Source organism: Vombatus ursinus, unplaced genomic scaffold, assembly GCF_900497805.2.
Source record: "Vombatus ursinus unplaced genomic scaffold, bare-nosed wombat genome assembly UNPS02014822.1, whole genome shotgun sequence".
Classification (NCBI taxonomy): domain Eukaryota; kingdom Metazoa; phylum Chordata; class Mammalia; order Diprotodontia; family Vombatidae; genus Vombatus; species Vombatus ursinus.
The window spans coordinates 3,665,984-3,688,941 of record NW_020954600.1 but is presented as its reverse complement, the minus strand read 5'-3'; the positions used below and the strand labels follow the sequence as shown (position 1 = coordinate 3,688,941).

General features: G+C 46.8%; 1 protein-coding gene across 1 annotated transcript in view; it reads left to right on the top strand.

The window, feature by feature from the left end:
• Positions 1-22,958, top strand: part of CD82 (CD82 molecule) — a 78,809-nt gene that overhangs the window by 41,931 nt on the left and 13,920 nt on the right. Inside the window, exons 2-5 of the mRNA XM_027837827.1 lie at positions 1,924-2,005; positions 11,078-11,150; positions 20,997-21,118; positions 21,571-21,645. Of these exons, the coding sequence (XP_027693628.1) occupies positions 1,943-2,005; positions 11,078-11,150; positions 20,997-21,118; positions 21,571-21,645 (333 nt within the window). The 5' untranslated portion in view covers positions 1,924-1,942. The remainder of the gene's footprint in view (positions 1-1,923; positions 2,006-11,077; positions 11,151-20,996; positions 21,119-21,570; positions 21,646-22,958) is intronic.

Sequence of the window (22,958 nt, the reverse complement as noted above, 5' to 3'; positions counted from 1 at the left end):
GATGGCCCCTATCTCTCAGGGTTGTTGTGAGGATCAAATGAGATAATATCTGTAAAGTGCTTAGCACAGTGCCTGGCCCGTAGTAGGTGCTTAGTAAATACTCATTCCCTTCCGTTCTGAGGCTGCTTTCAGCTCTAAATCCTACAAACCTCCTTGTTTTATGAACGAGGAAGTTACACGGGCCTGGGGCGTGGCTCAATATAGTGGAAAGGGCTGGATTTGGAGGACCTGGATTCCAATCCTACCTCTGTTTTACCCTGTGTGACCCTGGCTAAGTAATTTCCCTCGGTGGACCTCAGTTTCCCCATCTATAAAGACGGGGTTGGCTTGAATGATCCCTATAGCCCCTTCCAGACCCTGAGAACACCCTCCACCTGCCCCTCCTCCCCTCCATATACAATGACCTGGTTCTGTTGCCAAGATCACTTTTTGTTTGATGGAAAGGAAAGTAACGGCAACCCAAGGGGGAAACCACCCATTTCCTGCAGCAGATAGAAGATTAAGAGACTGAGACTATTGGTAAATGGAGCCCTGAATAGGCCTGGAGGCGAGCTTGGGGAGCTGGGGAGAGAGGGGGAGGAAGGGAAAGCTCTGGGCACTGACTCTTCAGAGTTTGAGGGTGGGGTGGGAGAGAGCTCTGGATGGGTTCTCCCTGTTTCCTGAGTCACCAACCCTGGAATTCCCAAGCTGACCTCAGCACCCCACATGCCTGAGCATGATAAGTGAGGATTCCAAGCATTTCAGTGAGGAGCAGTGGGTGGGGAAGGGGGTCCTCTGGGGACCAGAGGAGGGGCACGTCCCCCAGAGCTCTTCTCTTTTCTCTCTATTCCTGCCAAGGGAGGAGACGATAAACACCACGACCAGACTGCTTATCCCGGTGCCCTGGGTCAGTCCAAGCTTGACGAGGGTCTGGGGGTGCAGGCTGGAGGCTGGGGGCTCTTCCTCTTTTCACTCTCACCAACAAACAGGCAGGTGTTTGGAAAGGGAACCGATTCTGCTGCATGGGCCGGGGCCCACATTCCTCTGCCCCTTCTCCTCTCCCTCGCAGCTGTTCCACGGGGGCCAGGCCAGTTGCTCTGTGTTGGGAGGCCAGCTGTTGGCGGCCCCTCTCCCTCCTTCGTCGTCGTCTCCAGACCGTCTGGTTCTCCACGCATCCCGGCTCTTGTGGTTTGGGTGACCTGCAGTACTTGGGAGGCAGTGAGGTAGTGTTGACAGAGTTCTGCCTGTGGTTCCAACTCTGGGCGTCCTAACTGCGTGTGGCCTTAGGCAAGTCCCTAGGTTCCTCCTTGGAAAAGAGGAGCTATTCATGCTCCACTCCTTGCCTCACAGGGCTGCCAGAGGGCAAATACTTTGTCAACTTTAAAGTTCATAGGATAATAGGTTTAGGGCTGGAAGGTAATTGAGTCCAACTTCCTTGTTTTGCAAATGAAGACACTGGGGACTAGGGAGGTTAAGTCACTTATTCAAGGTCATACAGCTAGTAAGTATCCAAGCCAATATTGATCCCCCAGCTCAATTAATTAATGGTTTGCTAAGGGCCTTTCCTCTCAATAACTTTGTTAGGTAGGTAGTACTCACTATATTATTTCCATTTTACAGATGAAGAAACCGAGGCTTGGAGGTTAAAGTGACTTGCCCATGGTCACACAACTATAAGTGTTTTGGATGAACTAACTCCAAGCCTGGCATTCATTCTGCTGTCTGCTTTGCCAGGCCACTTCCCTACATATGGGATGAGTTTGGTTGAGCACTGGTGCTGTCTGTAACTGTCCTTCGGCCCATCCCTGGTGGAATGGAGATTGTTGGCCCCCGTGTCCAGAGTCCCTGATGGACCAGAGTTTCCAATGGCCCTGTAAAAATAGAGGGAAGGAGCCGACATCCTGAGGGCGTCTCACTCACATCTGCCTTCTCTCCTCTCCCTAGGGCCTGTCAGTGACAAAGGATGGGGTCTGGCTGCATCAAAGTCACCAAGTACTTTCTCTTCCTCTTCAATCTGCTTTTTTTTGTAAGTACATCAAACACCCCTCCGTTTCCCTCCCGTGGGGCATCTTCTCCCATCCTTGGAGGCAGAGCTTCCAAGAAACCAGGATTTCCTCTCTAGAAATCCTCCAGCTTTAGGGCAAAAGAAAGCTTCATGCTGAGGACTGTTGAAAGTGGTTCCTTGTGGCCCAGGGGAGTATTCAAGAAGAGCAGGCTGTGAACGTGGTATGAGAAGAGCATCGAAGTTGGTGTTGAAAGACCTGGGTTCCCATCCCACCTCTGAATCCTGCTACCCATGTGGCTTTGGGCAAGCCCCTTCACCCCTCTGATGTCATTTTCCTGACTTGCCTCTTTTTAGATTTTTTACCCTCCTCTTCCCCAATCCCCGCCTCCTCTTTCTACCTCAAACTTTCACGTTTCAATTTTAGTTCCTTTCCCCTATGGGGAAAGTTCTACCCCATGCCTTTGGGACCTCTGAGTCATTGCCATACTGGGCCTGAGACTTGAGTGGGAAGGCTCCTTTTTCATGGTTAGCCAAAACTCATGTGTCCATGATGGCAGTGGAGCTCAGACACCCTCCAGGGAGGGGAACCTCACCCAAGGAAGGACCTCACTCAACAGCCCAGCAGATATCTTTGTTTGGGGGAAATATGCTTAGGAGCAGGGGGATCTCCTCTTTCTCTGTCCTCTCACCCACCCCAAATGTGCATTAGCCTTCACCGTGCCCCTAGAGGCCAGAAGGCCTCTCTGCTAGAGCAGAAGCCCAGATGTTGGCTCGTTGGCACATCTGGATCTTGTTTTTCCTGGGCTTGGTTTTTTTTTTTTTTAACTCCCTCTCCAGGCATACAGTGAATACCTCTGAAGCTACCAGAATTCCATTGATCCCATTGATCGGTAGTCATAGAGTGGCTTTTGACATCCCTGGGATAAAATTTTAAAGAACCATCCTGCGTGCGTGCGTGCGTGCGTGTGTGTGTGTGTGTGTATGTGTGTGTGGAGGGGAGTTGCCCTCACATATGTAGACACTCTATTGCTTTATATATGTGTGGTACATAGTAGGTACATAATAAATGCTTATTGATTGATTGACTGGGGATACAGATACACAAGTGAAACAGACCTTACCCTCAAGGAATTTACATTCTATTGATGTGACCATTCAATATGTTGACATAGAAATAAATTCAAGATCTATACAAAATCATTAGTGTGCATGTGAGTGTGAGACCAGCAATTGAGGAGTCAAGAAAGGCCTCTGGAAGGAGGCTGCACCCTTGAGGAGACCCTTGAATAGGAGTCAATCCTTATTCTGTGACTGCTACATATGCCCTGTTGAGATGAGGGAGGTGTTGGTGTCATGGGAAGAAAGGTAGGCCTGTCATGTGGTGCTGGATTGGGCATCAGGGGACTTGGGTTTAAATCCCTGTTCTGATGTTTACATACATGACCTTGGATAAGTCACTTATTCTCTGGGCCTCAGTCTCCTTATTTGTAAAAATGAGAGGAGTGAACTTGACAGTCCTCAAGGTCCCTCCTGGCTGTTAATCTATTACCCTATGAACCTTCATTGTTCATACATGCCTGGGCCTCTCCCAGTTCCCAAAGATTACTAATTATGCTTATTTCATGGTTGTTCCAGGGACTGGGAGGGAGTGTTTGGTGGGAGTAGAGAAAGGAGAAAGGGAAAGGAGGAGAACCCTGGCAATCTGGGAGATCATACCTAGGCTCTGGCTGGGCCAACAGCAGGTACTGAGCCCCAGGGAGAGGCAGGGAAGGCTATGTTTGTCTCCCACACAATCACACAATGGGTACGTCCATGCCCTGCCCTGTAGTAACCCAGCTCCAGCTCCCTCTCTAGGGCTGAGTTCTGGGCACTGTGCCCTCCCACCCATCCTGGAACCAGCCTTCTGGGCCCACAAAGAGTTGGCCTGGAGCTGCTAGGATAGGGAGGGAGAGGACAGAATGGCTCCAGCTCCTGAGCCAAAGTATTTTCCCACATTTTGTATGGAGGAAAGAGAAGGAGGAGGAGGAGACAGAAGGGAAAAAATCCCCACTCCCCCAGGGAGCTGAAGGGGGCAGAGAAGGGGGCTTAGAACTGCCGGCCTCAGCACTGTACAGCTGGCCTTACCCTGCCAGGACTGGGATGGGGGCCTCTCCTGGCCCTGCTCAGTGGGTGACGTGAAGCAGCTGGGCTCTGGGCAGCAAGCACTGAGCTTCCTGGCTCCCTGCTCTGGCTGAGCTGGCTGCCTTAAAGGGCCAGCAGGCGGGCACTGAACCCTTGACCCAGGCTTGAGGGTTCTGAGTCAGGGAGGGACTCTGCGCTTTTGGGACAACAACAGCTGGTTGGATCCCAAGAGTGCTGGGTGGGAGGAACCATGGTAATTGATGTGGATGGTGAGGATAATGATCCTTGCTAGCATTCAGGTGGCACTTTTTAAAGTTTGCAAAATTATCTTATTTTTCTTAGCTTGTTTTATATTATGGACCCTTAACTCTTGGTAGACTCCTCCTCAGAAGGATGTTTTTAATGCATAAAATGAAATTCAGAGGGTAGCAAAGGAAACCGATTCTATTAAAATGCAATTATCAAAATATATTATTTTTAAAGTTCACAGCCCAGGTTAAGATTCCATATTTTGCAGTGCATGGCCAGGTAACTCTCTAAGAAAAGACAGGGGTCTTTCCTTTCATATTTTGACATTTTGATGGATGTGAGGTATACTTCAGAGCTGTTTTTATTTGCTTTTTTTTTTAATAGTTGAACATTCTTTCAAGTGTTTATTTAGAATTTTGGTCCTTACAACAACTCTGTAAGGCAGGTCTTTTGATGATGCCCATTTTACAGATGGGGAAATAGAGGCTGCATGAGATTAAATGACTGGTCTAGATTTACACAGATAATAAATGCCTGACATAGGAGTCAAACTCTGAGGGCTGCTAGGTGGTACAGTGGATAGAGCGCTGGGCCTGGAGTCTAGAACACATAATGCTAAGTTCAAATCTGGCTTCAGACATTTGTTAGCTATGTTACCCTGGGCAAGTCACTTGCCCCTGTTTGCCTTAGTTTCCTCATCTGTAAAATGAACTGGAGAAGGAAATGGCAAACCACTCCAGTATATCTTCCAAGAAAACCCCAAATAGGGTCATGAAGAGTCAGACAGGACTAAAATGACTAAACAGAATTCACACTCAAGTCTTTCTGATTGCTCCCAGTCCAATACTCTATGTACGGAAACCCTAGCTGCCTCATCAATAATGTAGAATATGAGGTTTTGACAGCCAATTATGGGGTACTAGACCTTGAACTGGAAGGGACCTTTGAAGCATAGGCTCATAGATTTAGTGCTGGCAGAGACCTTAGGGATCATCAAGGCTCCCCACTTCCCCGCATTTGATAGAACAAGACATTGAGGCCCAGAAAGGAGCAATATCTCAGCCCAGCATGCACAGGGAGTAAGTAGCAGAGCTGAGATTTGAACTCAGGTCCTCTGACTCAAGGCAGGCATGCTTGCCACAGTGCCGCCATATTGGGAAGGTCTTGGCCTTTGATAGAAGGGATTGTCACCCCTCCTGCAAAAATGAAGGATCCCCTGGGCTTTGCCAAGGGGATTTGTTAGAGAGGGGGCACAGATTATAAATAAGCACTTGAAAAAAATAAAGGTTCAGCCTTAAAGAAATGCAAATTGGAACAACTCCAATGTGGCATCCATCACATTGTCATCCATCAATATGTCAAAATAGGGAAAAAAAGATCTTGTTTTAGGGAACTACGTGACAGTGTGCTGTAAGAGGGAAGAAAATAATCACTGCCTTATTAAAAGAATCCCATTACTGGAACAGAGAGGAATCATAGTGCAGAAAGTATGGTCAAGTCAACAAGCATTTATTGAGAGGTTACTATGAGCCAGGCACTGTGCGAAGGCCGGGTGGGGGGTGGGGTATGGTATGAGCAGAAAGAAAGGCAGTCCCTCCCCTGAAGGAGCTCATTTTCTAACGGTAGGAGCTTTGACAGTCACTGAATGATAGGGTGATTCCTCTGAGACTATTTTCAAAAGGAGGGAGTTACATATAAACATCTCTGGGTCTCAGTTTCCTCATCTGTAAAATGAGGGGATTGGAGGAGATGACCTCTGAGATCCCTTCCGACCCAATGATCCCAATCCCTGTCAGTCCTTGTGGGGTACAAGGGCAAGGGGGAAGGCATCTTTGGTGCTGGCCACTTGGGGAGCAGCTCTGTTGCCTAAAAGATTAGGAAAACCAAAGACTAGACTGGACTTATAGTCCTTTTCTCTCCTGAGGGCCTAGATGGGCCTTGATGATTCTTCGGCTTGGGTTCTCCATTAAGGAGATCATTCACTGTGAAAGGGAGGACTGTTCTGGCGCCTGGTGTGCATGGGAGGCACGGAGGCCCCTGCGGGAGGGTTGTGAAGGGAAGGAGAGAGGAAATGGGGGAGAGGTGCTGAGCTGATTGGTGAGTCCTCCCCCCACCTTCCATGTTAGGCAAACTCTCGAACCCAGCTGCCTCCAGACTCTGTTGAAGATGCAGAGTGTGCTCACACATGCCCAGGGGAGGGAGGTAAAGGAGATCATATCCTCTGGGGCATGCCCCGCGAGTGACCTGGTCTGCTGGGCCATGGCCCTATCTCTTGTTTATTATCTGACCAGGGCGCCAGCCCAGACTGAAGGCGGAATCTGGAATGGGACCGACTTGGAACCTTTACCAGTCTCATCTGGCAGAGACTAACCTCCATTTTTCTTTCCTCACTCCTCATCCCCCTCAGTCTTTGAATCCTTTCTGTAGCCCCATGGTAGACTGTAAACTTCTCTGTTTGGCACTCCGAGCTCTGCACAGCCTGGCACCGGCCTCACTTGTCATATATTACCTCCCTCCATGAGCTCTCAGGTCCGGCCCAACCAGCCGACCCTCCATCTGCCATCTCCTTCCAGCACCTTGCACGGTCTGTCTCCCGTTCCTGGAAGCTCTCCTCCCTCGAAGACTCACCTTCTGCAGAAGGCCTTGTCTGATCCCACCAGTTACTACTACTTTCTCAACCCCTCCAAGCCCATCTTGTGTCTTCCTTGTATGTATTCTCTCTCTGTCTCTGTCTGTCTGTCTCTCTCTCTCTGTCTGTCTCTCTCTGTCTCTGTCTCTCTCTGTGTGTCTCTCTCTCTTTCTCTGTCTCTCTGTGTCTCTCTCTCTGTCTTTCTCTGTCTCTCTGTCTTTCTCTGTCTCTCTCTGTCTCTCTCTCTGTCTTTCTCTCTGTCTCTCTCTCTCTCTATGAATACACACACATATATATGAATGTGTGTATATATATGTATATGTTGTAATATGTGTGGATGTGTAGTAACTAAACTTTGTATCTTTCCTAATGCTTTGCATACAGCAGGCGCTAAGTACATGCCTGGGTATGATGTGATTGTATTGTGCTAGTGAAGCCAAAGGAGCAGAGCTGTCCCCCTGGGCCTCTTTCCCACTGCTGACCTTGGGGGAGGGTCTCAAATTAGGAGCGGGTGGGACCTCAGAGGGGTCTGAGCCTGAATCTTGAGACACAGAAGGACTTGTCCCCTTCCAAGGTTCCCAGGCCTCCTAATTTGGCTCCTAGCTCGCTGATTTGACCTTGACTTGAGCCTGGACCCAGCCCTGGCTGGTCTTGGGTGGGCTGGTTGGGCCTGGAAGCGCCCTTCCTGAGCTAGCCTGCTACAACACAGAAGGCCCTGCCTGGGAAGGTTGGGAGCTGGGGACCTTTCCTTTCTCCTGCTCCCAATAGCCCCAGCCAAGGAGTCTGGAGAGTGTGGGCTCAGATTTTTTAGGATTATTTTTTTCTGTCCATTGTTCCCCCACCCTTTTTGTGTTTATCTGCATTTTTCGAGGGAAGGGGGTGTTATCCTTGCTGTCTGTAGCAGCCAGGGTGCCCATTTCCCTTTCATAATCTAGCAAGTTCCTGCTGGAGACAATGGCTTGAAAGCTTCAGGGGCTCTGTCTGACCCTCCTTTCGTCAAGCTCCCAGAGTCAGCATCTGAAGGGGTCCCTTGGCCTGGGGACTGGGCCCAGATGGGATCACTTCTCCACAAAGAAGTCAAGCTTGTTATCTCACCCTGGAGCCTTTCAAGCCTTCCCACTTACTTCCTACCAATTGTGTTCTGGAGGCACCGGGTGACTTCCCTGTTTCCTACTCCAGTGACCTCATCTCACACCCCCAAGACCCCTTCTCATCTCTCTACCTGGAGATCCAAGTGCTGGAATCTACAGGAGCTCCTCTGACAACGGCAGCATAGACGAGTCAAAAAAGCATTAGATTGAGGGTCTGAGAGCCAGAGTTTGAATCCCAGCTCTGCTGCTATGACCTGGAATGAGCGTCCTCCCTCTCTAAAATGAGGAGTTTGGAATAGACGATCTTGGGTGGCTCCTCGTTCTGATGAGACTGTGACTCAGACCTGGGGCCTCATCCTCTGCTCTGTCATCGGTGTGCTGGGTGACCTGGGACAAATCGATTCCCTTTGATAAGCTTCACATCACTCATCTCTGTAACACAAATAACACCTGCCTCAGCAACCTCTCACAGTGTTACTGTGAAGATCAAATAGGTTAATGGGTATGACAGCCCCTTCAAAAATAATAGTAATTATTGACACTCCTATTACCCTTAAGAGTTTGCAAAGTATGTTACATAAATTGTCTCCTTTGATCCTAACAACAACCCTGGGAGGCAGGCACTATTATTATCCCCATTTTATGGATTAGGAAACTGAGACTTAGCTAGGTGTCACAGTGGAGACAACACTGGGCCTGGAGGCAGGAAGACCTGAGTTCAAATCCAGCCTCAGCCATTTAACAAGCTGTGTGATCCTGGACAAGTCACTGGACCTCTATTGCTCTTAGCTCGCTCTTTCTTTCTTTCTTTCTTTCTTTCTGCCTTCCTTCCTTCCTTCCTAGGCAATGGAGTTCAGTGACTCGCCCAGGGTCCATAGATATTAAGTGTCAAGTGTCTGAGGCCAGATTTGAACTCAGGTCCTCCTGCTCCAGGGCCGGTGTTCTATCCACTTCACTACCTCGCTACCCGGACCACCACCCTGCTCCCCCTCAGCTCTATGTCTGTGATCCTATTTAATCCTTAATTCTGAATTAGGGGGAGAAAATAATTACCAAGTCTGTTCAGCCCTCTCTAGGCCATGAGTCAGTTATTGGGTGGAACCAGAAGAGCCTTTGGGTGCTAATATAGATCAGTTTGACTCACAAGGAATCAGGAATCAGTGCCAGGAAGACTGACTCCTACCTTAGACCTTTAATAGATTGTTGACCTTGGGCAAATCACACAACCTTTCTTGGCCTCACTTTCCTCATCTGTAAAATGGAGGTGGTAATAGCATCTACTTCACAGGCTTGTTTTCAATGAGATGATGTATGTAAAAAACTTTTTAAGCCCTAAGAGGACTTGAGTTCAGATCCAGACTTTGGCACTACCTATGTGGAAAAGTCATCAAAACTCTCTGGGTTTCAGTTTCCTCATCTATAAAAAGAAAGGATTCAATTAGATGGCTCCAAAGGTCGCTTCCCAGCTCTAAAATCCTACAAGCCTGGTAAACTGCTACATAAACATGATCCTGGTCAACCCTCTCATTTTATAAGGGGAGGAAACTGCTGTTCTTATTGTAGCCAATATTATTCCAGAAGAATGGCTCGAGGGCTGGCCTCCAAGTCCTGGATTCAATTCCCAACTCTGACACATTATAGCCTTTCAGCACCCCAGGTAACTTTCTGGGAGTAGGTATCACAGTGCAGTTGTTAATCTGCCATGGTGGAAGGCATATCCTGACTGGGAGTTTTCTGTCTTGAAGTCACAACTCTGGACCACCCCCCCAAAAAAAGTGTGTGTATAACATGTTTACTATTTAATATCATATACATATTCATATATACCTCTAATTATATCTAATATTATATACACATACACACATACATTTATACATGTTTACACACATGTATATATAACTTCAACGTTTTGTTTTATATCTACATATAATGTAGACATAAATATATCTACATTATATACATAGATATAATATGATCTACATATGTGTATACATATATGTACAGGTATATATATGTATATATATGTGTACAAACATACCTCAGAGATATTGTGGGTTTGATTCCACACAATAATAAAGTGAATATGGCAATAAAACAAGTTGCTAGTTTTTCTGTTTCCCAGTGCATATAAAAGTTATGTTTATTCTATACTAAAGTCTATTGTGTGTGCAATAGTATTATATCAAAAAAAAAAAATACATACCTTAATTTTTAAAAAAAGCAACTTTCTTGCTAAAAAATGCTAACCGTCATCTGAGCCTTCAGCGAATCGTGATCTTTTTGGGGGTGGGGGCTGCTCAAGGTTGAGGGGGCTGTGGCAATTTCTTAAAACAAGACAACAACGAAGTTTGCATCATTTGAACACTTAGAGGCCATTGTAGAGTAATTAACTGGCCTAATTTCAATATTCTTGTATCTTGGGTAATAGGGAGGCCCTAGAAGAGGGAGAGAGCCTGGGAATGGCCCGTCAGTGGAGCAGTCAGAACACATCCATTAATCAATTAAGTTCACCGGTTTATGTGGGTGTGGTTCGTGATACCCCAAAACAATCACACTAGGATCCCTGATCCCAAATCGTCATCACCAATATAATAATGACCAAGTTTGAAATATTGGTAGAACTACCAAAATGTGACACAGAGACCCGATATGAGCATGTGCTATTGGAAAAATGGCGCCAAAAGAATTGCTGGGGCAGGGTTGCCACAACCTTCAATTTATAAAAATCACAATATCTGCAGAGTGCAATAAGCCAAGCGCTTTAACTTTTGGAATAAAACAAGCTATGCCTGTAGATGTGTATGTGTGTATGTATTTTTGATGTTTGAGATATATACATACACACTCATGTATATGCATGCACATATACATACGCACACAGATGTGTGTATATCATAGGTCCAGTCCCTAGGCTTATATATTAATCCAGAGAGAGTGCGTGCTCCCAGTGTTCCAGGAGTTTGACTCCCCTCACATCCTAACTTAGCACCAATTTCATTCTAGGTCTTGGGAGCCATGATGCTCGGGTTTGGAATATGGATTCTGGCCGACAGAAGCAGCTTCATCTCTATTCTGCGTGAGTTTCCCATTATGGCTTGTCCTGCTGTGGTTGGCTGGGTTAAGGGGGGAGATGGAGAGAGAGAGAGAGAGGGAGAGGGAGAGGGAGAGAGAGAGAGAGAGAGAGACAGAGAGAGAGAGAGAGAGACAGAGAGAGAGAGAGACAGAGAGAGATGCCTGAGACCCCTTCTCATCACGGCCAGTCTCCTTACTCTAGGAAGTAAGTCTTTGTTGCTGACCCAGGGAGGAAAGGGTGGAGGTTGGAGGCTCCACGTCCTTTCCTCCAGCTCTTGTGTCCAAGGTGTTTGATATGTACAAAGTCTATTATTATGACTGCTTTGACTCCCCCTGGAGGGGGTCAGTAAGCACTGGACATGTGGCTAAGAGATAGGCCTTGGGCATCTGTTTCTTTTTTTGATAGAGACAGCCCAGCCGTATGGATAAAGTGCTCAGATTGGGCTGAGAGGGGTGAAGTTGAAAGGGCCCTGAATGTGAAAACCAGATCCTCCCTGAGACTCTGAATACCTTAGACTAATCACTTAGCCTACTTAGGCCTCATTTTCTTCTGTAAAATGACGAATTAGGCAAGGTGAGTGCTTAGTTCCCTTCCAACTCAAAATCTAAGGAGCCTATGAGTCAGAAAGACCTGAGTTCAAATCCTGCCTCTGACACTTCTGGCTATGGCACCTTTGCCAAGACACTTAACCTCTATTGGCTCAAGCAGATCTCAAGGATTTAGCTACTAAATTGTAGATGTATTTCAAGAAGTTCCCCTAAACACAAAATCACAGATCCTTCTCATGTTTGAGTGTTGATATAGCCTAGTGCTTAAAACACTAGGGTAGGAGTGAGAAAACATGGGATTTTTTTTGGGTATAGATCTGATTTCACTCCCAGTGTAGAAACTCTCTCCACTGTAATCAAAAACTCATCTGTAATCAATTATCAATAGAGACCTGCTTAGGGCACTGTCCCTGGTATGGACACTGAGATTCCAAAAGTTAAGTGAGGTGCACATGGCCACAGAGATCAAACCTGAACCCTGGTCTTCCTGCCTGCAGAGCTTGTCTTCTCTCTGCTATAGTAGGACCTCTCAGCATATGCCTGACAAGTAGCTTCTAAAAGTCTGAGTTCTTTTTTTTTTTTGGTGAGGCAATCAGGGTTAAGTGACTTGCCCAGGTTCACACAGCTAGTTAAGTGTCAAGAGTCTGAGGCCAGATTTGAACTCAGGTCCTCCTGACTCCAAGGCTGGAGTTCTATGCACTACGCCACCTACCTGCCCCTTGAGTTCTTTTTTAAACAATAGATTTTTATTGGTATCTTTTGTCTTCCAATCTCTTAGGTTTCCCTCTGGATTCCTTCTCTTCTCCCCTCCTAGAGAGCTGTCCCTTAGAACAAAGAATCTCTGAGTTCTTAAGAAGGTCATTAAGCCCAGGGTATTTTTAACATATAATCATTTGAAGGAGCAGGGTTGCTTTTTAAGGGGAAAAAGCACTGGACTGCAAGACTGAGTCCTGCCTCTGACACTAACTTACGGCATGGACTTAGGGCAAGTCTCATCACCATTCTGGGCCTCTGTTTCCTTGTCTGTAAAAATGAGAAACTTAGATGAAAACCTATCAATTTCCAACCACCTGCTGGCCACCTCTACTTGGAATTTGCCGGGAGCAACTCAACCCAATGTGTCCAAAATTAAATTCCCACACCTTCCCCCGCTCTTCATTCCCAGCTCCCCTATTTCCATTGATGAGGCCGCCATCCTTTCTGTCACCAAGACTTAAGACGCTGGAGTCATCTTTGGCTCTCCCCTCTCCCTCACTGTCTACACTTGATCTATTCTCTATGCTGTCAATTTCCCCCTCTCAAATCCATCAAATATTGTTCCCATTCAGGCCCTTACCATTTCTTACAATTACCATTATGAGCTTACGAAATACCCTCCCTGCCCCTGGTCTACTTTTCTCTAATTCATCCTGCACACAACTACCAAAATCTTATTCAATAATCTTAATCAAATTATCAAATCTTAATAAGATTTATAAAATCTTATTATTTATTAGATAGCTCAGGACAAGTTACCCCCCTATTCAAAAACCTTCAATAGGCTAAAATCTGGAATCCTCAGTTCCAGCACAATCTATACTTCCAGTCTTTTTTCCCCATGATTCCCTTCGATGTCCTCTATATTCCAGCAAATCTAACTGTTGGTTGTTTGTAGATCTTGTCTAGCCATCACTGCCTCGATGCCCTCGTGAAGGCGGTCCACCACGGATTTCATACTGAATGCACATTCCTCTTCTTGAGAGCATCCACTGAGGGGGGACCCACCCATTGCCTCTCAAGGTGGCTCATCCCCCTTTTGGACAGCTCTCATCGTGAGCATGTTTTTCCTGACATTGAGCCCAAATATGCCTCTTTGCTTCATCTCCCTCTTGTCTCTAATTCTGTCCTCTGGAGCCAAATAGGACAAGTTTCATTGCTGTTCAATAGGATTATTATTCAAGTATTTGAATACTGCCACTGTGACCTCCTCTCCCCTTATCCAGGCTGAATATCCCAAGTTCCTTCAGCTGTTTCTCTCATCGCGGGGATGGCAGATCAGAGGATAATGGCTAGGGCTGGAAGGGACCTTGGACGACATCTTTCCAACCCTCTCATTTTACACAAGAGGAAAAGAAGGCCCAGGAAAGTTAAATGACTTTCCAAGGTCAAAAAAGGATTCTGTGTTGGAGGCAAGATTTGACCTCAGGTCCCCTGGCCCTAGAAGGAGTGCCCTTCCCAAGAAACCATGGCCTCGAGGCCCATCTCCACTTGGAGAGAGGCAGTAACCTCACGTGCCTGGATACGGACTCCATTCTCTCACCACTGTGGGTCCCCAGGTCTTTGCTCTCTAGCCCACCCCCCTCTCCCCCAGCCACAGAGAGTTGTGGTTATTACTTCACTCCCTCCTCCCCAAACAGCTGCAGGACAGGTTCAGGCCAGGGAAGAGCTGACAGCTGTTGCATTTGCATGAAGTGTAAGCTCCGCCGAGCCTCGGGTGGGGAGTAGCCCACACCTGTTGCCGCATCTCCTCCTAAAAGGGTGGGCTAGGAAGCCAGGGCCGTCCTGTGCCGGCTGCCTACGATTCTCCCCAGGGAGGGGGCTGGCCCCGTTCTGGTCAGACCCAAGCTTCTCAGTGCTTAGCTTTCTCCTTCCTGCCGGGGTGGGGGAAGACTGGGGAGGGGTGGAGATTTCCTGCTTCAACCTAGGATCCCTGGGCTCGCCCAGCTGCGTTCGCCCTTTCTCCTCCCACCGCTTTGGTAACCTCAGCGCTTTTGCAAGGGTCGCTCCAGCTCGGGGCCTGCTATGGCTAAAGGGGGCAGGGAAGGAAAGTGAATACAGAACTCGCTGGTCTTGGCTCCTTGCCTGTGCTTCCCAGGCATCCGTCCAGCAGAGCAAAGTCCAGGGAGCCCTCCCACGTTCCCGTCTTGGTGCTCACGTTCCAGTGGGTTGTAGATCTGAGCTGACTCACCCTGGGGATGGGATACTTCTCACTGCCCTATCTCTCCCCCTCCAACTTTCCAGTCTTCTCATACCTTATTCCACTTTGATCCAGTCATTAATCAGGCAATCCGGGCCTCTTGGCTGTTCCAGGAGCAGGACCCTCCATTTCTCAGTTCTGGGCATTTTTCTCTGGCTGTCCCCGGTGCTCGGAATGCTCTCCGTCCGCTTGGATTGCTGACCTGCCTGACTTCAAGTCCGTCCTACAGAAAGCCTTCCCTAGCCCTTCTTAATTCCAGTGTTTGCTTTTCCCTCTTTTATTTCCTATTTATCCTTTACTTTGTATATATTTGTTGGGGTTAAGTGACTCGCCCAGAGTCACACAGCTATTAAGCGTCAAGTGTCTGAGATCAAATTTGAACTCAGGTCCTCCTGACTCCAAGGCCAGTACTCTATCCACTGCACCACCTAGCTGCCCCTATACTTTTGCTTTGTATTTATCTGTTTGCATGCCCATTAAACTGCAAGCTCCTTGAAGGCAGGGACTGTCTTCTGCCTCTTTTTGTATCCCCAGTGCCTGGTGCATAGTAGGAACTTAATGTTTTTTGATTAGTGTTTAGTGCTGGCTTCTGACTCAGAAGATGCTCATCTGATTACTAGCTATACAACCCTGAGCAACTCATTTAGAACCTTAGATTATCTGAAGATGACCCTGAGAAGATCTAATAATGATAAAAACTAACATTTATATTTATTTACATTTTTTTTAAGGCAATTGAGGTTAAGTGACTTGCTCAGGGTCACACAGCTAGTAAGTGTCAAGTGTTTGGTCTGAGGTTGGATTTGAACTCGGGTCTTCCTGACTTCAGGGCTGGTGCTCTATCCAGTGTGCCACCTAGCTGTCCCCTATATTTATTTACATTAAAGCTAACACTTTAAGGTTGGTAAAATACGGGACACAAGTTTTCCATTTAATCCTCACAACAATCCTGAGAGGTAGTGCTATTTTTATCCCCATTTTATGGATGAGGAAACTGAAGCAAACAGAGATTAAGTGACTTGCCCAGGGTCACACAGCTAGGAAGTGTCTGAGGCCACATTGAACACAGGTCTTCCTAATTCTGAACTCAGTCCTCTCTCCACAGAGTCAGATAGTTGTTACCTCAGTTTAAGCTTGTCCCTGAATGAGGATCCTTGTATAGCACGTCCTCACAAGTGGGCTTTACTTGGATAGCTCCCATGACACAGGACTCGCTCTCTTTAAAGCAGTCTGATTTGCTTTTGGGAAGCTGTCATGTTTATTGGGTGTTTTTCCTGTGGGTTGGGGCTCAGGCATCTCCCACCCTCTGGCTGCAGAGTGGGCATGGCTGTTCACACCCATTGCCATCTGTACTGCCCCTGCCCCTGCCCCCTACAAAGGTCTTTCTGCCTTCTCAGCTGCTTCGTTCTCCTAGAAGTCATGCCGCTCTCAATTAAGAGCATGGGCTCTGTGAGAGCAGGATTGTCTCATGTTTGCTTTGTGTCCCCAGTACTAAACACAGCGCTTGGGCCACAGTTAGAAGCAGTTAGCTTTTCCGTTCTGTTTTTACATTAAACCACAATCTTTCTCTGTGAAACATCCGCTGCATTTCTCCTGCTTCTGCCCTGTGGGGCTGAGCAGAGCCATTCAGCTCCTCTATAGAGCAGACCTTCAGAGATTTGAAAACTGCTGTTGTGTGTGTACGTATGTCTTTGTGTTCAGAATCGTGTCCTCTAGGCTGAAGTGGTCCAGCTGCTTTACCTGATGCTCAGAGAGCACGATCACTTCATAGGCTCCAGCCTCTTTTAAAATATAATGCCTAAAACAAATAAGTAAAATTTAAAATGTAATGACTTGAACTGGCCTGCAGGTGGTACAGATGCCAAAGACATTACTGAAGCCTTGCCATCTCCCTAGGGCTGGACCACCGTGCTTCTCTTAATGAGGTCTGGGATGGCATTCCCTTTTTGGAGCTGTCTTTCCTGAATGAGTTCAGTGAGCACTTATTAAACTGATTAAACACCAACTCTATGTAAGGCACCTGGGGACACAAACGGGAAAATGAAACAGCCCCGAGTCTCCAAGGAATTTTCTTTCTCCTGGAAGGATGGGCACAGCTTGAGAGCTGGTCAGGTTCTGAGTGAGTGGTCATCCCCATGGTTTGGAGAAATGGGTGAAGTCACTTGCAAAAGATAGTCAGCGGCACAGGCAGAATCTGAACCCAAGGCTTCTGGCTCCAACTCTAGCATTCTTTCAAGTCAGCAAGCATTTATTAGGCACTTACTATGGGACTACGCCGAGTGTCAGAGATTGAAGAAATAAGAAAGGACAGTCCTCATCCTCAAGGAGTGTGGAAAAGTGCAGTGGAAAGAGACAGACAACATGGAAGCAATTCAGTGGATACTAGATACATGCGGAATACGTGGAAAGTAGTCAGAGACGTAAGACATCAGCAGCTAGGGGACCAGGAAAGGCTCCTGGAGTGGGGAGAAGTTGAGCTGAGTCTTGAAGAAAGGCAGAGAAACTAAGAAGGGAAGCATTCTAAGTATTGTGTCAGCCAATACAAGAGGGGAGGGGGGAAAGCATTTATTTAGTACATACTATATGCCAGGTAATGTGCTGAGTGCTTTGTAAGTGTTATCTCACTGATTTTCACAGTAACCCTGAGAGGGAGGCACTACTATTATCTCCATTTTGTAGTTGAGGAAACTGAGGCAGGCAGAGGTTAAGTGACTTATCCAGGGTCAACAACCTTTGGATGGAGATGCTATTATTATCCCCATTTTGCAGTTGAGGAAACTGAGGCAGACAGAGGTTAAATGACTTGCCCAGGGTCACATAGCTAGTGTCTGAAGCCAGATTTCAATTTGGGCTCTTCCTGACTCTAAGTCCAGTACTCTATCCACTGTACCATTTACCTGCCTCTAATACAAAGGCAGGAGATAGAGTGTCAAGTTTGGGGAAAGGCAAGTAAACCAGTGTTGCTGCGTAGAGGAAGAGGCCGTAAGAAGACTGGTGCCTAGTCATGAAGACCTTTAAATGCCAAACATTCCTGGGGTTCATAGGGAGTCACTGAAATTGTGGGCAGGTGGGGTGGAGGGAAGGGGCTATGGTCACCTCTTTACTTTAGGGAAATCCTAGCTCTGCCACTGACTATCTTGTATAAGTGATTTCACCCATCAGAGAGAAGGTTCTTCCCATCCATTGGGAAGGATGGTGGGATAAGAGAAGGGAGAGATCTGAGGTCTCAGGTCCCAGGATGTGCTGCTTCTGAAGGGCCCTAGGTCCCAGCCAAGGCCTTTCCCCAGGGGATTCCTGGGGATTATTCTTTGGGCCCACGGCAGTCTGAGCATGTCTGCAGAGAGTGAGGAGATCAGTGGTTTCTTGCAATGAGTCTTTCGCAGTCAGTGAGCCCTGACTCATTCCAGAATATAGCAGCTGGGGTTTTTTGTGTTTTTGTTTTTTAAATGGTTTTTAAAATAGACTTTATTGGTATTTATTATTTTTGCATCATTTAGATTTCTTCCCTGTGTCACCCCCCTCCTTTCCAGAGATCCATCCCTTAAAACAATATGGTGTTTTCAAGGAGAAGTTATTGAGTCTGACAACATCCCTTCTGCTGAAAGGTGGAGGTGACCAGTTTGTCTCCTGTGTGCAGACGTTTCCTCTTCTGGGTTGCCTCCCTCCTTCCTGAGCTGCCCGTTTGGGGTGGGAAAGCCCTGTCATCATCATTAATGCTGTCACTAAGGCCTTTCATCTGATCCTTGTATCTGCTAATTAACCTTTCACCTGGGGCAAAAGATTTAAAGCATCGAAAGACTCTTCTCCCATGACCTACAAATAGGGAAACTGAGGCACATCTCCTAAGCTTTCTGTCTCCTCACAGTCTCTTCAGGCTCTTTCATCTGATGAGCCCTATATCTCAAACAAGCACTGACCTCATGAATCTTTCCTGGGAGCTAGGTGGGAGGCAGATAGGCAGCTTGTCATCGCCAGCTAAACAGACTAGCCTGGGGCTGAGTTGATGAGTGAATATAGAGTAGCAACTTCACTGTGGGCTGGGCAGACTGGAGCCTACCCTTTGTGGGCCACCAATGGGGATTGGCCCCATTCTGGGTTGGGGGAGCATAATTATGGCGTCCTCTGCCCCAAGGGTATCCTGTGACTACACCAGCCTTCTTGGTGCAGTTGGCCAAGAGGAGCTCTCTCCCTCGCCTGGCATCAAGTTGCCAAGTCATGTTGATTCCATCTCTAAACCAGCTCTCAAACCCCTCCCCTCCTCCCCATTCCCACTGGAACCATCCAAATACAAGCTCATGACCAATTACAAATGCATTCTTGCATTCTTTCACCCTCATCCCCTTCTTTCTCAAAAGCAATTAGATTTCACAGTAGATAGAGCACTGGACCTGGAGAAGGGAAGACCTGAGTTCAAATCTGGCCTCAAGACATGTACTAACTGTGTGACCCTGGACAAGTCACTTCACCTCTGTCTGCCTCCTTTTTCTCATCTGTAAAACGAGGATTGTAATAGCACTAACCTCTCAGGGTTGTTGTGACCACTAAATGAGATAGCATTTGTAAAGCATTTCACAAATTTTAAAGCTCTAGATAGATGCTAATAATTATTATGATCGTTACATACAGATTTAATACTCAAAATCCTCAGTGGTTCCCTGATGCCTTCAGAATAAAGTTCAGACTTCTCTGCCTGATATTCAAAACCCTTGACAATCTGATGGGCCACCTATCTTTACAGTTCCACTCATATTATTCTCCTTTCTGGACCTGCTAAATTGGTCAAGTTGCTGCCTGTGGGACATAGACTTCCTTCTCCGTCCTTAATGTCTTGGCTCATCCCCCATGCCCTCTCCCTTCCCTCAGCCCATTGAGTTTCTACCCATCTTATAGATTCCAATTTAAATGTCACCTGCTGCAGATAGCCTTCCCTGACTCCACCCCACCCCCCAAATCCAGGAATGACCTTCCCTTCTGACCTCACATAGTTCATTGCCTTAAATTTTTCTCAAATTTTTAATCATCTAGTGAAGTGTTGGTGTCTTATTGTCCTGAGTGGAAAGAGCCCTGGATTCAGAGTCAGAAGACCTGGGTTTAAATTCTGCCTCTATAATTTATTACCTACTCTGCTGCATGCAGAGTAGATGGAAGTGCCCCTTAGAAGGGAAGGCATCAGTATCTGGGGAGGTATGAGGGACATGGGGAAAGGACTCTTGAAGAAGATGGAATTTGAGCTGACTTCAAAGAAGCCAGGGAAACTTGAGAGGTGGAGGGGAGAGAGCATTTTAGGCATAGGGGACTGTCACTGATGGTGGATGGGCAGGAGATAAAAGCTCCCAAGTGTAAAAACCCATAGAATAGCCAGAGAATGTCCCTTCCCCAAGTAATTAATTAAAGCAACTGACTGTGGTAGGAAAAGCTTCAGAGCCATCTTTTAAAGAAATAAATGAAGCATAAATGCTGTCCAACAGTGGAATGGCTTGCCTCCCAAAATAGTGGGTTCCCCTTCTCTGGAAGTCTTCAGTCAGAGCCTGGCTCACCACTTATTTGGAATGCTGTGGGTGAAATCCTTGGTCATAAGTGAGTTGGCCTGGATGCTGTAGGAGGTCCTGTCTAGCTCTCAGATTCTATATTCCTAACTCCCCAACCCAGTGTCTTTTCCACTATAGAACCGTCCATTTAAATTATTTAACCTATGACTTCATTGGGGTAGGAAATTCCCTAGTTGGGAAACTTCCTCCTCCACTGCAGACAGACAACTGTTTTGTAACTCAGTGTCTTAGTTGGCTAGGCCACTGAAAAGTTAAAGGGCTTGGCTGGTGTCATACAGTCAAGATGGATCAGAGGTGAGACTTGAACCCAAGTCTTCCTGACTTTGAGGCCTGCTCCCTATCCACTAGGCCATTTTGCCTTTCCTTGTTTTCATAGGACCATGGAATCTCAGAATTTGATGGGTCCTAACCTCCCTGTGAAGTTGGGAGACCTAGATTCAACTATCATCATTGTTATTGTTCTCTTGGGCAAGTCACTTTGATTGATGGATTCATTCATTCTATAATCATCTATTAAGTACCTACTGCAGGCCAGATACTTAATCCAAATCTCAATTTCCTCTGGTGTGAACTGGGCAATAATAATCCCTGCCTTGCTACCTGTAGGGTTGCAAACACCAAACATGATAACATCCATGTAGGGGCCATGTTGGCCATGAAGAGTATTCACTCTACAAGTGAAAGCATATGATTTTTCACATGGGTATCCCCTTGGGTCCCTCTTTCTTGATTCTGGAGTGACTTGAGTTTGGGGGAAAACTAGGGAAGGAATGATCATACTCTCTTCTCTTCCCAGAGACCTCAAGCATCCTGAAGATTGGGGCATACATCTTCATTGGGGTTGGAGCCGTGACCATGATCGTGGGCTTCATGGGTTGTGTTGGTGCAATCAATGAGATCCGATGCCTGTTGGGGCTGGTGAGTGATAACCCTGATGGGGACCCTTCCCCTGTAAGCCAAGACATCGCTCTTGTCTTCCTACTTTGTCTTCTACTGCATTCCATTATGGAAGGCCTGGATGCTGATTTTAGCAGGACTGGCCTTTGCCCATTGTCCTGTGCTCAGCACACACCTCAATGAAAGGACGTCCTTGTGAATTTAGGTCGATTTGTCTCATGAGATATAATATAATGTCCTACACACCATGGTCACATCAATGTTCTGGCTAGGCTAGCCCTGTCATTGTGAACTTAACTTCCCTTGGCCTCAGTTGCCTCACCTGTAAAATGAAGAGGGCCAATTAGGTGGGCTTTCAGGTTCCTTCTGGCCCTAGATCTTTATAGATGCTATATACTGTGGCTTTGACGTATGCTAACTGGGGTATCCTTTGTTGTTCCCCACCCCTCATATTCATTGCTTTACCTTTCCAGTACTTTGCTGCCCTCCTTCTGATCCTTGTGGCCCAGGTGACAACTGGAATCCTTGTCTACGTCCACTCAGACGCAGTAAGTGCTATTCTGTCGCCTAGACTGATGGATCATCCTGTGGGTGAGCAGGTACAGCCAGTGACCAAACCAACATTGGGTCTTTTCCTTCCATTCCTCAGAGGAAGGCTCTTGAGTTGCCTATGCCAATCTCGACAAACTTTTTGGTAAACTTTTTAAATTATTGAGAACCCTGCCCCCCAAGTTCTTTTGTTTATATGGGTTATATCTAACAATAGTTATCATATTAGAAATTAAAATATCTTAGTGTTATAAAAATTGTTTTAACTCCATGGACCCCTTAAAAGAGTTTTGGAGACTCCCATGACTCCTTGGAATATACTTTGAGAACTGCTAGTCTAGGTCATGCCTGTGAGATAACCAGGGGAAGAAAGGGTAGACCCTTAGCCACATTACACAGTCATAGAACATTGGAGCTGGATAGGCCCTTGTCTCTGGTGTAGGAGAAAGTGCGGTATGTTTTGAATGAGAACACCTGAATTTGAAACTGGCTTTTCTAATAGTTGTATGACCTTGGACAACGGACCTCAGTTTCCCTTTTGTAAAATGAGGGAGCTGGATGAGATGTGATGGATGCTCCTTTCAGACCAAGATCTATTCTTTTAACTACACCGTTGTAGGCTGCTGCTTGGTCCTAGGTTCAACCCTGGTTCCTGGAAACCATCACTGTTCTTTATCTGCATTCCTGTCCAGAGATCAGTCAGAGAATGGTAGTTCTACCACCAGCTTCCTACCAGGAATGAATAGATGAAAGCAGCTATCCAAGCAGGAATATCAGGCACTTGTCCCAATGGTCAGCTTGATTCAAGAGTTGGGACAAATTCAAGGCTGGTTAAGGCTTTCTGAAATAAAGACAAAGGAGATGTCTTCTTGCCCCTTCCCTCCTTCCTGCTCCTCTCTTGCCCTCTTTGATCCAGGACAGCCGCCTCTGTGGCATCCATGACTTCTGGTGTTCTGTCCTTCATCCCATGTGACATAATCTGTTGGCCTTGTCTTGTGGTTTCCACATTCACAATATATCTCACGTGCACTGACTTTTACCTACTCCTATGACCATGTCCCTAGTCCACACTTTTATCATCTCTGTCCTGGACAATTGCAATAGCCTTCAGGTTCGTCCCTCCCTACCCCAATCCACTTTCCATTCAGCTGCCCAAGTGATACTCCTAAAACTCAGGTCTGCCCATGTCAGCCCTCCCCTATTCAGTCAACACCAGTGGCTCCCTATTCCCTCTAGGATAAAATATAAAATCTTCTTCTACAGCCCTTCATAAACCTTGCCTCTTCCTACCTTTCCAAACTGCTTACACCTT